The 15,076-nt window shown below is 37.1% G+C and overlaps 1 protein-coding gene across 2 annotated transcripts in view; it reads right to left on the bottom strand.

The window, feature by feature from the left end:
* CCSER2 (coiled-coil serine rich protein 2) overlaps positions 1 to 15,076 on the bottom strand; it is a 154,948-nt gene that overhangs the window by 108,461 nt on the left and 31,411 nt on the right. For both annotated transcript variants that reach the window (XM_068981726.1, XM_068981727.1), the window contains exons 2-3: positions 11,720 to 13,175; positions 10,400 to 10,596 (exon numbers count right to left, since the gene is read on the bottom strand). In XM_068981726.1, coding sequence (XP_068837827.1) covers positions 10,400 to 10,596; positions 11,720 to 13,136 — 1,614 coding nt within the window. In that variant the 5' untranslated portion in view covers positions 13,137 to 13,175. The remainder of the gene's footprint in view (positions 1 to 10,399; positions 10,597 to 11,719; positions 13,176 to 15,076) is intronic.

A 15,076-nucleotide genomic window follows, 5' to 3' on the forward strand; every position in this document is an offset into this window, starting at 1 on the left:
GGTTGTACACCAGAACAACTTACAACACTCAGCAAAGGACTATACTTTATGATTACACTTGTATTATAGTCCACGTGGTATAAATCATGACCAGCCAAAAGAAGAGACACACGGGGCAAAGTCTAGGGTGGTCCCAAACGTGAAGCTTCTGTGTTCCCTCTCCATGGAGTCAGAATAGGTCACCTCCTTGGCAAACTGATGAATAACAATAGGCAGAAAGTATGGTTCCAGACTTTTCACTGGAGTTTCGTTACAAAGGCATCCGAGGTTGAATCATGGGCTGCATGACTAAACTCAATCTCCAGCCCTGTTCCCTTGCTCCCTAGAGGTCAAACTATCAGAGGGCTCAAGACCCCAACTTTCGAACTGCATGTTTGGTTGCAGCCCTACCCCCAGCCTCAGTCACCTCGTTAGCATAAACTATCAGGACCCACCATGAACAAAAACACCCCTATCACTTGGGAAATTCCAAAGATGTAGAAGCTCCCACACAAAAACTGAGAACAAAAGTCAGCTGAATTCTTTATTATACAACACAAGACTTAGTATAAGACATTAACAAGGCAATAATTAAGACAGTATGTTACTGGCGAAAGAACAGACACACAGATCAACAAAACACAACAGTGAGCTCAAAAGGAGGCCCACACACATACACTCAACTGATTCTGACAAAAGAGCAATGGTAATTCAATGCAGAAAGTATAGTCTTCTCAACAAATAGTGCTCAAACTCTTAGACAAAACTTCTTGCAAAAAAATTAACCCAAATATGGGTGTTACACAAAAACTAACTCAATATGGATCACAGACAAAAATGCAAAATATTAGACTATAAAACTTACTGAAGTAAACAAAGTAGAAAAAGTATATGACCTTGAGTTTGGTGATGATTTTTAATAATACAACCTACAGCATGATCTGTGAAAGAAAAAAAATTAAGTTGGAATTCATTAAAACTTTGCTCTGTGAAAGACACTTTAAAGAGGATGAAAAGACAAGGCACAGGCTGGGAGAGACACATGCAAATCCCATATCTAATAACAGACACATCCGGAGCATACAAAGAACTCTTAAAATTCAGTAACAAGAAATCAACTTAAAAATGGACAAAAGGTACTAAACTGACACTTAAGAGATATACAGATGACAAACACGTGAACGTTCTGCTGTTAGGGAATTTCCAAATTTAAAGCAATAACAGAATACTACTGTATACCTATTAGAATGCCTAAAAACAAAACACTGACGATAGCAATTGCTGGTGAGAACGGAGAACTAGAACTCTCACACACTGTCAGTGGGAATGCAATTTGGTACAGCTACTTTGCAAAACAGATTGGTACAGTCTTACCACATGATTGAGCAATTGCACTCTGGTATTTTCCCAAATGAAATGAAAACACCTGTCCACATAAATATCTGCAGGTCAATTCATAATGGCCAAAAATGAAGCAACCAAAATGTCCTTTGATAGCTGTGGTAATCCATACAATGTAATATTATTCATCAATAAAAAGAAATGGAGTAGCAAGCCATAAAAAGATATGCATCAGTCTTAAACGCATATTGCTAAATGAATATGAAAAAGCTATATGCTGTATGATTTTAATTATATGGCATTCTTTAAAAGGCAAAATTATAGAGATATTTTATATACATTAGTGTTTGCAAGGGGTTCGTTGCAGGGACGGATAAACGCATGAAATATAGGGACATTTTAGGATGGTGAAACTATTCTTTATGAAATAAGACATTAAGCATTTGTCAAAATTCAGTGATCTTTATAGCACACAGAGTAAATCTTAATGCATACAATTTTTTTTTTAATTTTATGAAACCATCTCACTGCAGGAGGTGAGGGGCATAAAACATTATCCTAAGTAACTGTGGAAATGAACGGAGCCCAAAAGGCTAAAGGCAAAGGGATTCCACGTGCGCACCATCCTCTAATGAATAAAGGTATGTCCTGTGGGAGTACAAATGAACAACTCTCAAGTGACTACTCACTTAGGTTAGAACAGCAACTTCAATAACTCCTGTGTTAGCTGCTCAGTTGTATCCAGCTCTTTCTGACCCCATGGACTGTAGCCCAACAAGCTCCTCTGTCCATGGGGTTCTCCAGGCAAGAATACTGGAGTGGGTAGCCATACCCTTCTCCAGGGGATCTTCTGGACCCAGGGATTGAACCCAGGTCTCCTGCATTGCAGGCAGACTCTTTACCATCTGAGCCACCAGGGAAGCCCAAATTTCATTTAATTAGTAAACGCATTTAACTACTCAGCCTCAGCATCCTCATTAACTATAAGTAGTTCATAACGTCTATCTGATCCAACTCATGGAATTCAGTATTTTATTCATAAATATTACTAATTATGCATCTACTCTATGCCAAGGTTCTCTGCTAGGTAAAAAGGACTTTGTAGTGAACTACTTATTCTTTTTATTTTTAACAAACTACTTTTAAATTCACTTTTTCTCTGAAATGGGGGCTTTGACCCAGAAGTTTTAGATAGTCCAATAATTCCATGTTTGTGAAAAATTAAAAAATGTGCAGAAAAAACACTCTACTAAAGGTTAATATACAGACTGGTATGTATAAAGATCTGAAATACAGATGTTGATGTAAAATTTAAATTATATCTGCCTTATTCTAAAACCTGATTTGTAAACATCTGTCTTTCTGATTTGAGATACAAGACTTTTCTTCCTTTTCATTTTCTTAATTTCATAGCTTCATCTCTAACCACTCTCTACTTCACACATCATAGTCTTAGCAATGCAGATATTCCTCTCATACATCATGATTTTGTGGTCCCTCCAGGTACATGCTATTCTTTATGCCCAAAACACTCACCTTCCCTTTTCTTTGACCAACTGGTCATCTTTGTATCCATTCTTCAAAACTCAACTCAGCTGTCACTTCCTCATAGCATATCATACAGATGCTAACACAGCATGCAGGATTATCACTTAAAAACTACACTACGACTACATATTTATAATCGCTTATCATACTAGATTTTAAATCCATAAATAAAGACAAGCCTTACATATATTCAGTAACTTTAGCACTGAACAGTATGCCTGAGACATACCGGAAGCTCAATAAATAATTACTGAACTGAACTTCATATTAAACAGATTTAATCTATAAGAAATAATAATAATACAGAATGAAGAAAAATATTATGTTTAAAGGGTTACAACAACTATATAAAATAAACTTAAACTTTGTTTTTAAACCTAAAAGCTACATTAACAGGCCAAGAACCTATGTTAGTAATTAAATGGGCATGGCAAATTCACTAGTCTAGCCAATAAAATGGAAATTAAGAAAAATTTAGTTTCCTCAATTCATTCTGTTCCCCTTATTTGTAATAGATCCCTTCCATGAGTTCAAGTTCTGCATTCTGTATCAGAGCATAGTGAAAGTATGTATCAGAGCATACTGAAAGTATCACTGTCAGTTTGACATGTTCATTTACCTATATTAGGTCGGCCTCAACTTTCTGTAAGCTGTCCCTCCACTATCAGTTTATGCTAATGTCACATTTTTAGCTATTTGCAACTTGTTATTATGACACGTAGTACCTTAGAAACATACTCTGTAAATAGGTTATGTCACAATGCGCATGGAAAAACCACTGAATAATATTAAACATTATATTTAGTTTTAAGTGTTTCTATTTATTTTTAATTAAATGGCACATCATCATGACACTGTTTCCACAAGCATATTGAGTCCTTATTGAGTGCCAGAAACCTAGAAGAGTGATGAGAGAGAGATGCCATCACTATATTCAAGGCATGCAGTAGGATCTGGAGATTAAAAGCAACTAGATAGACCTGTGTAAAGTAGAACAGGCAATGGAGAGCCAGTCAAGCAGTTTAGGTTTGACATTGTAAGGAATGGGAAAACCATCAGGAAAATGAGTCAAACTGGCAATTTAGGGTGATTTTGGCAGAATGAATGAGAACAGCAGTACTAATCATAACTTTTAAAAGTGAGGAGGTCACACTTTTCTCCCTTACAGTCAATGAGTAATGGCATTTAATTGCTCGTACCCTCTAAACGCACTTTCAAAACTGCAGATTCCTCTAAGCTGCCCTCTGCCACCACTTTAGTCCAAGCCACTACCACTCCTCACATGAATGGCAGCTTCCAGCACGCTGTTTGCCTCTCTTCTAGTTCAATCTTTATACAAAGTATTTTGAAAATGTAAATCAAGTTATGCCCCTTTCCAGCTTAAAACCAATGTTCTTCCAATCACATATATCCTTTTAACCAACTTAGTATATTCCCTGGGCCAACTAAGCCTAACCATCATTTTCTAAAAAAGCCTTATTTAACACCCACACCAGACTAGGTGTTCCAGCAATATACTTTCACTTGGTAATTTTCCTTTGCAGCACTTTCTTCACTTATCAATTGAAGAAAATTAATGAGTTAGCTAAATACTTCAACTACATGCCTCTGTTGGTGCCTCAACAGAATGTAAGCACCAAAACAGAACCTGCAGCTGTCTTGATCACTGTATCCTCAGTGCTCTGCCCATGACAGTCACTCAAATATGTTAAATGTATCAATGGCTGCCTCCCATTGGGAGCCAGAGGATGATGGCTTAGCAAGGACAACACAGAGAAAACTGAATGCCTAAGAAGTTTCCATAGAATTTTATTTGGTTTAAAAAGTTAATCTCTGAATCTTTAAAATTTATTTGCACTGTTCTAATATAAGGGCCAGCAAACTATCTCTTAAAGCTCAGAGAGTAAATATTTTAGGTTTGTGTTCAATACAGTCTGTTGTAACTACTCAGCACTGCCAGAGTAGCACAAAAGCAGCCAGACTACATGTAAATTTATTACAAAAATTTATCTACATATATAAATATACATAAATTTATTTACAAAAATATTCATTGGAAGGACTGATGCTGAAGCTGAAACTCCAATATTCTGGCCACCTGATGCAAAGAACTGACTCATCGGAAAAGACCTTGATGCTGGGAAACATTGAAGGCAGGAGAAGAAGGGGACAACAGAGGACGAGATGGTTGGATGACATCACCGACACGACGGGAGTTGGTGATGGACAAGGAACCCTGGCATGCTGCAGTCCATGGGGTCACAAAGAGTCAGACACAACTGAGAACTGAACTGAACTGATTTACAAAAATGAGTGGACAGCCTCAAGGCTGTAGCCTGCTGACTCCTGTTAATACACCCCAAAGAAACAGTAGACAGAAATTAAACCAAGCACAGTAAAACTAAATATGACAAATACAAACCAAAATGATATTCTGGTATTCCTCTGCTACATTTCTAGACCACAGGTAATTTCAAAATTCAATGCAAAAAAACCTAGGGGAGTCCTATTCCCACATAAATTACTGCAAGGAATATTATGACGTTTAGCATATATTTAAGTTTCAATAAAGTCTAGCAACATCAGTCACCAAGGTAGCAACCCAAACCTAGCCAGCTGTTCCCTTACAAATGCACAGGTAAAGAAATGTGCAATAAAAGGTGTTGGCATCATGAGTCATAACTACTTACTGGTTGCCAAAAGCTTCCAAGCTAGAGTTTGAATCTACATTTTAAAATGAAAAAGGTTCTATCTAAATGATAAGGACGTTAAAGCTGCCTACTATATGAAGATAAGTCAAGGCTGATAGAACAAAAAAAGAAAGCCAGGAACATCTGGTTCAACCACTTCTTCAGTCTTCCATAAAAATCCTTCCAAAAATAAAAGCAGACCATGTGATGATTTAAAATTATCAATCCCTAAATATTTAAGGGTCAGGAAATCAGTCATTGTGACATTCGAACTCAATTCCCCTGCAACGGGAGCTCTTTCATTGGTCACAGCACCACAGCAAAGAGGATTCTGAGTACGGTTCGCTGTGCTCACAACGGCGGAAAATGCTTCCGCTTAAAGTTGTGCACATATAGTATGATTCTGACAATATTTACAAGCAAAAAAAAAAAAAATGCTGTATTTCCTGTTCAAAAAAGTTAAATATTATCAACTAAAAGTTTACTGAGTTTTAAAATGTTCAGTTATCCTGAGTAGATATAAGGCTGAAAATCAAGAATACCAGACTGAGAGTAAGCTAGTTCCCAGCCTATCAATATCAATTTACTCAACCCACCTAAATTCAACCAAATCTGAAGAAAGAGTTACTAACTGGTCCATAGGTCCTACTTCAAAGGATTCTCATAGAAAGACGGAAAGATGATAAATAAAAAGGACACTGCAGTGAACAAAGGTGACTTTGAATCAGTGCCTACGTCAGCGCCCAAGACCATTCCCAACATTAGATGGTTCACAAGAAGGGCTCACAGGGCTCAACAGTCATATATACTCACAGCCAAGATGCGTTCCAGCACAAGGACATGAAACAAAACGAGAAAAAGAAAAGTCAGACGGGGCAGAATTGAAGAAACGAAGCATTAGCTTCTTTGAGTCCTCTCCCAGCAGAATCAATGTACATGCTCAATTCCTCCAACAAGCTGCAACAACACATGAAAAGTGTTGTCTATTACACATGTCCCTAAGAAATTCAGTTGTTTTTGAGGGCTGGTGACATGGGCACCCTCTGCCTAGGATATATGAAAACTTCAGAACTCCAGAAAGAAAGCAGGTACACAGCATAAACCACAGAGTGCAGCTAAGGCACAGTGAACCACTCTTACCACTGAGGGGAAGTTTTGTGTCATCGTAAGGGAACTGTTGATGAAAGTAAAAGTGGAGAGTGAAAAAGTTGGCTTAAAGCTCAACATTCAGAAAATGAAGATCATGGCATCCAGTCCCATCACTTCATGGGAAATAGATGGGGAAACAGCGGAAACAGTGTCAGACTTTATTTTGGGGGGCTCCAAATCACTGCAGATGGTGACTGCAGCCACGAAATTAAAAGACTCTAATTCCTTGGAAGGAAAGTTATGACCGACCTAGATAGCACATTAAGAAGCAGAGACATTACTTTGCCGACTAAGGTTCGTCTAGTCAAGGCTATGGTTTTTGTGGTCATGTGTGGATGTGAGAGTTGGACTGTGAAGAAGGCTGAGAGCCGAAGAATTGCTGCTTTTGAACTGTGGTGTTGGAGAAGACTCTTGCGAGTCCCTTGGACTGCAAGGAGAGCCAACCAGTCCATTCTGAAGGAGATCAGCCCTGGGATTTCTTTGGAAGGAATGATGCTAAAGCTGAAACTCCAGTACTTTGGCCACCTGATGCGAAGAGTTGATTCATTGGAAAAGACTCTGATGCTGGGGAGGAATCGGGGGCAGGAGGAGAAGGGGATGACAGAGGATGAGATGGCTGGATGGCATCACTGACTCAACGGACATGAGTCTGAGTGAAGTCCGGGAATTGGTGATGGACAGGAAGGCCTGGCATGCTGCAATTCATGGGGTCGCAAAGAGTCAGACACAACTGAGCGACTGAACTGAACTGAAGGGAACTGTTTACCAGCAAAGGGTCAGCCTTTCTAAGGATAGGCAATCTCAGCTGCTATGTTAATTCTTTTTTTTTCTGCACAGCACCCCAAGTATATTATGAAAGAATATTGATGAAGGTAAATTATTATGCCTCATACCAACTTCAGATGGAAGTCTTAAATGTAAAAAAAAAATGAAAACAACAAGATAATAATAAATAGCTAACATTTACTGAGCTCTTACTATTTCCCTGGTAGTAATTATTTTTTTATGTATGACCTTATTTAAGGTTCACAGCAATCCTATGGGGTAGTCTGAGATGATACTCAAAATATTCAACAACCACTATCACATGGCTGCTAAAACATTCAGGCATGTACTTCCCAATATGAGCCCTAGAGATATGTGCTGTTATTATCCCCATTCTATTACCAAAAAAAAAAAAGGATCAGAGAATCCAAAAGTATACAATTAGTACATGACAGTAATGGGTTCTTAATTATTTGCTATACTGGCTCTCAACATACTCGGAGAAGGCAATGGCACCCCACTCCAGTACTCTTGCCTGGAATATCCCATGGATAGAGGGCCTGGTAGGCTGCGGTCCATGGGGTCTTGAAGAGTCAGACACGACTGAGCGACTTCACTTTCACTTTTCACTTTCATGCATTTGGAGAAGGAAATGGCAACCCACTCCAGTGTTCTTGCCTGGAGAATCCCAGGGAAGGGGGAGCCTGGTGGGCTGCCATCTATGGTGTAGCACAGAGTCGGACACGACTGAAGCAACTTAGCAGCAGCAGCAGCAGCTATCAACATACTAAGTACTTTGTATGGCCCCAGGACTAGAAAACGTATCTTCTACACACACACAGTAAAAACTGTAAAGAAAAACAATACTAAACTTATTTACATTAAAATTTAAAACCATACATGATAAAGGCAACAAAAATGTATAAATAAAACTGGTAAAATATACTAATTTTGAAAAAAAGGCGCCTTAAGACAAAAGGCATAATGAGGGTTAGAGAAGATCACTACACAATGACTGAAAGTCCAGTTTACCAAGGAAACAACTCTAAACAAGTCTACACCTAATAAAGTTCATTTCAAGTAGAAAAAAACAAAAAGTTGGTAGAATTCTAGAGAAAAACGGTATACCCACTATCACACTCTTTTCAACTTAATTCTCCATCCTTTCTCAAACTGTCTTCCTCTTAGATCCAAAGAGAATGACACATAGACACCATTCCATTGCAAAGCACAGAATGAATATTTGTGTTGTTTACCATCTCATATACACAGGCCAAATAACCAAGAAGGAAATTCGGGAATTGTAGAGACTAATGGTCCATTCAGATATGTACTGAACTCTTCCAGAGGCTATCTCATCATTTAAGTAATAAGAATAATGAACTGTCTGAAAAATGTCCAGTACCAGGTGGCTGACTGCTGCCATCTGCTGGACTCAATGCTCATTTCAACTCCAATCATACTTAAAAAGTTCTATCTAGTAAGACAGCATGTAACGCTCTTAAACTGTAATCTTTTCTGAACTTCCTTTATCTAAAGAAATAAGAGATGATGCCTCTAAATTAAGTATGTGTCCTCTCCATGTCTGTGCAATTTAATAAGCTGCTGGTAATGACCTTTATTTTTTTTCCAAATCACAGGTTTACATGGAGACAGAAAATTGCATCACCTAAAATCTTCCTGGAATTTAATATATCCACAAGGACTACCAGTTTTCCTTACAACTACTGGAAAATTGTATTTTATACATTAAGTAATCATAGAGAATAGTTTTAATCACACCAATTATGCTTTATTCACAGTGCATATAATCCACATTACTAGCAATTTTTCTTAAAATATGCATGTATAAATACATACATACATGTCTGGTTCCCTTGCCTACCAGGCACACAGGAAAATTACACTTCCTGCCCACTCAATACATAAGATTAACTTAGTTTAGTAAATTGTGAGTAAAAGGACCATATGCCATCTGCAGGCCAAAGCAGTAACTGCATGTGTAAATCCTCTGTCAGTAAACTGCTTGTGTGACATCCTCATTACCAAAGGAACAAAGGGTCTCAGGAGGCCACGATGAAGCCCCAAGATCAAAGTGGCTTAGAACACCGAAGACAGCTGCCCTACAGAGTTATCCAGACCTACAACAGACTTTTTAAGAGTAAAAAATAAACTTTCATTCTGTTAGCTCACTGCAAATTGGCATTGAGAATGCTACCACAACACAGCCTAGCCCAGTGCTTCTCAACAGCAGCACTACTGACATCGGGCTGGATAATTCCTTGTTGTGGGTGTTATCCTGTGTATTACAGGATGTTAAACAGTGTCCCAGTGTCTACCCATTAGTTACCAGCAGCACTCCTCAATGTGACAAAAACATCTCTAGACACTGCCTTCCCCTACCCTGAGAAACTGAAAAATACAATATGCCTATGTGAATATATGTATGTATATTTATTTATGTAGAGCTGACCTTTGAACAACACAAGGTTAAAGGTGATGACGCTCTGCACAGTTGAAAATCCATGGTTAGCTTACAGCTGGCACCCCATATATGCTGTTCTCCACATCCACAGTTCCGCACCCACAAACCCAACCAACCACAGACTGTGCAGTACTGTGGTGTTTCTACTAGTGAAATAAATTCACAGATAAGCAGACCCTCAAAATTCAAACCCATGTTGTTCAAAGGTCAACTACATTATGAATGTATATGAGACCATAATTAACTCAATCTTTATATGACACAAATATATGCTTTATTATGTATTTAGACCAGGTATTTTGTAGACCCTTAAGAAATATGAATTCCCATTTCTCAGACTAGGAGAGTTAATTCATAAACTTACAAAAATCCAAACATCCCAAGTCTCTCTAATAGCAAAGTAAACAAAATGTTCCCAAATGGTACATAAATCCATACATACTATGCTGTTCATTTCGGAGGACTCATAGCTCCCAACTGGGTGGACATTTCCAATGGGCTCCAAGCCCTCTTCATCCCACATGTACGTTCCATCAGAGCTATCAGATGGAGAGAGTTCAAATGAAGAACCAGCTCTGTAATCTGTGTCTGGTGAAATCAAGTTATTTCCAGAAGCATGTTTTGAACATTCACTCCTGTCTTCAATTGAATTTTTAGAAGAGAGGGGAAAAAAAAGTTATTAGTTCACAAAATGTAATTGTTTCAAAAATATAAGCTTTAATAAATTGATATAGCAAAAGTTGGCAAAAAAGTATTCATAATTAGTATATTCTAAATCTAAACAATAAAAAAATCAGGATGTAAAAGCTTAAAAATAACCTACTGAAATATTTCCCAATGTATTTCATTGAGCCATCTTTAACTTCTGCAGTATTTCTGGAAATGTAAATAAAGCCTCATATTCTTTGAATATTTCCTAGGGTATTTATTTTTAAGCACTGCCCAGAAAACTCCTTACTCTGTGTTTATCATTTAATCTTGCAGTTACTCCTTAATAAGGAAATAAATTGCTCCAGCAGTCATTGCTAACTAGAAGACCCTCAAGACAGTCAAGAGATTATACATATCTTCAGTGATAGCCTACTCCCTTGATCGGACTACATGCCTCTACCCAAACCCTCAGTTTGTTCTTTTTCAGTCCAGATGGGCAAAGAGATATATTTCCTCCAGTATTCAGCACCAGGATTACCAAGTATAAGAAGAAATGTCAAACAGGTGCTACCTCTCCTCTCTCATTAAAAAAAAAAAAAAAAAGCTCCTGCAAAAGTATAACCATTAGATTTGCAAAGCAAGAAAATCTAAGTCTTCCTTTAAAAAAATGAAAATTGTCTAGGATAAAAAAAATCCATTAGATTGGACATAACGTCTATTAGTCCATTTACCTTTGGTACAGCTTTACTCAACACACAGCAGTGATCTAGTTCCTAAGGGAAGAGATGGTTTAAAATAGGATGCCACTGATTGGAGGAAGCAGGGAAAAAAAATAATTCTGAAACAAGCAGGAATAAGCCTGTGCATGACAAAGAACAAAGGTAAGATACTACAGGGGAATGGATGTTTTATGGATGTTGTTTTAGCATGAAAAAAAGGACAAGGAACAAAAGTCACAAGAACATTAAATGTTGCTCCATTCCAATTGTGTCCAGATCCACCCCTCCATGAAACTGTTAGTATTTTGAAATTAATCAGAAGATAATCCTAAGTATAAACTCAGCTATATTATCTAGAAGAAAGCAAAAAAATTAAGGACATTAATATTTACCAGAGACACTTATATCTATCCATTCATCAGTTTTACTGAAGGATTTTTCATTTTCCTTGGGGGAATCAAATATATCTTTTGGTGGTACATTTTCACACTTTTCTTCTTTGAGAGAAATTTCCTCTGGAGTTATTCTAGTTCTGTTGGAGTCTTCTATATCTATAAAATCATCACTAAAGTCTTCACTTAAATCATTCTTATCAGAAGATGACAAAGAAGACAAGGAAATATCATCCACATCATCACTCAGGTATCTAATTTTAGCATCGCGCTTCATGGTCTGGTCATTTTCTGTTCTATAACTATCATTTTCAATCAGTTCTCGGTCCTGATCCACAGCTCTGTCTTTAGCCACAAGTGCAGCGTCTTCCTCTATACAGGTGTCAGCAGGTGAATTTTTATTACCATCAACTGTGAGAGTCCCAGAAAACGGAGGTCGGCTAGATTTCAGAAGAGAGGGATGAACCATCCTATAACCGAAAGTGGAAGTTACACCCTGGCCATTTGGTAAAGCCAACTTCTTTCCACCAGCAGCATAAGGCCTATTAAATCCAAATCCTAAATGTTCATTCCCATTGAGGACTTCTGACTGCCGGGAATTTCTTGTTAGCATACTTGACCTCAGAGGCACTCTAATGGGTAGCTGTTGGTTCTGATAAGGCTTTGTAAGATCTGCAGCTCTATTGAAGGAATGTGATCTGGTTATAGATGAAGGTGGAAGGAATGAATTCTGAATGGAATGTGAAAAACTCTGTGACCTTACCATTTTTTCACAAGCAATCGATTTGATATTATCTAGAGATTGTGCTAAGCTTTCTCCAGAACTGCCTCTGGTGGCACAGGAGTTTGCTCTAGGCCTTTGTATGCTACCAGCTGATCGGTTTCCATAAAATCCATTCAACTGAGATTTTGGAGCACTGACTGAAGCATATGAAGTCCTTCCTAACAATGTGCCTTTGGTGAATTTACCCAAATTAGATGGTCCGGACAAAGACTTTTGGTTTAACTCCTCTGTCGATGACACAAACATAGTGGATGGCTTTGCTAACTTTGACGTGAGTAGAGAAATATTTTTCAAACCTCCCTTCATCCCATTTTTATCAAACACTCCTTGAGTAGGTGCAATTTTTTCCGGATTAATTACTTTAGCATGTGAACTCTGAGTATTACTAGGCTCTTCAGGACTTTGTGCACTAAACTCATATTTATTTGCTGTTCTCCAGTTAAATGAACGGGACGATGAACAATCAGAGCCATTATTTTTGATGTAACTTTTGACGCTGCTGCTCTTGGAAGTTCCCAACAAATTAACAGGTTTCCCATTTGGCATTGGCTGCAATGTACTTCTTACAGATTTTGTTCCATATTTTGGCAACTTGGAACCCAAGAAAGTCTTGATTTGTGTTTTCTCTTCCATGAGCTATATGGTGCATTTGTTCTTAAAATTTGACAGAATCTGAGGAGACAAAAGAATAAGATTAAACATTCCTAAGTAAAGATAATAACATGGATTATCACATAATATGAATGCATATTCTTAAATAATTATACGCAGGAAAGCCCAAAAGCTACTCATGATCCCTACAGAACTCTTAATAAATACTAAATGCACTAATTAAGAACTTAATATTAAAAGAAAATAAAGAATAATCAAGTCTGTTAAATACTTTTTACATTTTAAAGCAATCATTAGGGTTACTTGTAAATTCTAATGTCTTTAAATTTTGCTTTACTTTTTAAAAATGGAGATTAAAATGAAATTTTTTTCTTTTTCCGGAAAATAAAAAGAAAATAAAGAACATCTTTATAGGCACTTGTATAAACTTGGGCTATGGATGATGACAGCAAAATCCAGAAATAATAAAAATTAGACTATAAATCTGTACAGAAAATAACACTTCTATAGCACAACTTCCAATTTCTAACCCAAATTATTTTTCTGTTTAGGAAGACTTTATTTTCTTGGGCTCCAAATCACTGCAGACAGTGACTGCAGCCATGAAATGAAAAGATGCTTGCTTCATGGAAGAAAAGCTATGATAAATCTAGACAACACAGTAAAGGAGAAACATCACTTTGCCAACAGAGGTCCATAGCATCAAAGCAATGGTTTTCCCAGTAGTCATGTACAGACTTGAGAGGTGGATCATAAAGAAGGCTGAGCAATGAAGAACTGATGCTTTCAAACTGCGGTTCTGGAGAAGACTCTTGAGAGTCCCTTGGACAGCAAGATCAAACCAGTCAACCCTGAAGGAAATCAACCCTAAATACTCATTGGAAGGACGGATGCTGAAGCTGAAACTCCAATATTTTGGCCACCTGATGCGAAGAGCCAACTCACTGAAAAAGACCCTGATGCTGGTAAAGACAGGGCAGGAGGAGAAGGAGGCAACAGAGGATGAGATGATGGGATGACACCATCAACTCAATGGACATGAGTTCAAGCAAACTCTGGAAGATGGCGAAGGACAGGGAAGCCTGCCGTCCATGGGGTCGTAAAGAGTGACTAAACAACATCTCCTTTAAAAATAAAAATGTGTGATTTTGTTGTTGTTCTTTTTAAGCACACATGCTCTTACAAAAACTTTAAACTTTAAACTTTCATTATTAAAGTTTGTGGGAAGGATGCAGATAAAGAATCCAACAGCAGCAAAAAAATTATTCTGGCATTAAGGAATAAAATGTCAGCTGTCATTTTAAACAAATATCTCAAAAGTATATCTATCCAGGAATATAAATATACACTACAGTTAGTGCCAGAGTGAGAAGCAAAATGATTTAGTAACGTTGATTAATCCATTAATCTCAACCTCTCAAGATTTATTTTAAAGGTAATTAAAAAAACAATAAAAAGGTTCAAAGTACACACAAGAGCATAAAATGAGAAACAGAGTCCTCTATCTGAGTAACTATTTACTATATTATAGTATGTCATGTGATGACATTACAATTGAGATTAATATTAAATATTAAAAATATTAAGATGTCCCAAGAGTAACAAAAATATAATATGGCCACTATATGATCTCTGTGGTTATACAGAAATGTTATAAGACCATAAACAAGAGCAAAATTCAAATAAAAGCAAAATGCATGTCTTAGGGTCACTGATTGTTTTTAACTATGTATCTTAAAACATTGTCTTTAATTTGTTGGTTTTATTTTTTCAATTAAAAAAATCTATTCTAATTTCTGACCTTAAGAATTAGAGAGTTTCTAAAGTATGTACGTGTTAGTTATTAGTCATGTCAAATGTACATAGTTAGAAAATCATACAAACATTTAAGTGAAAAATAATAAATAAATAAAAGATAGTGGGGTGAAACATAATTACAGAACTTCCTAACCTCAATAATA

This window comes from Capricornis sumatraensis, chromosome 10 (genome assembly GCF_032405125.1).
Source record: "Capricornis sumatraensis isolate serow.1 chromosome 10, serow.2, whole genome shotgun sequence".
Lineage (NCBI taxonomy): Eukaryota > Metazoa > Chordata > Mammalia > Artiodactyla > Bovidae > Capricornis > Capricornis sumatraensis.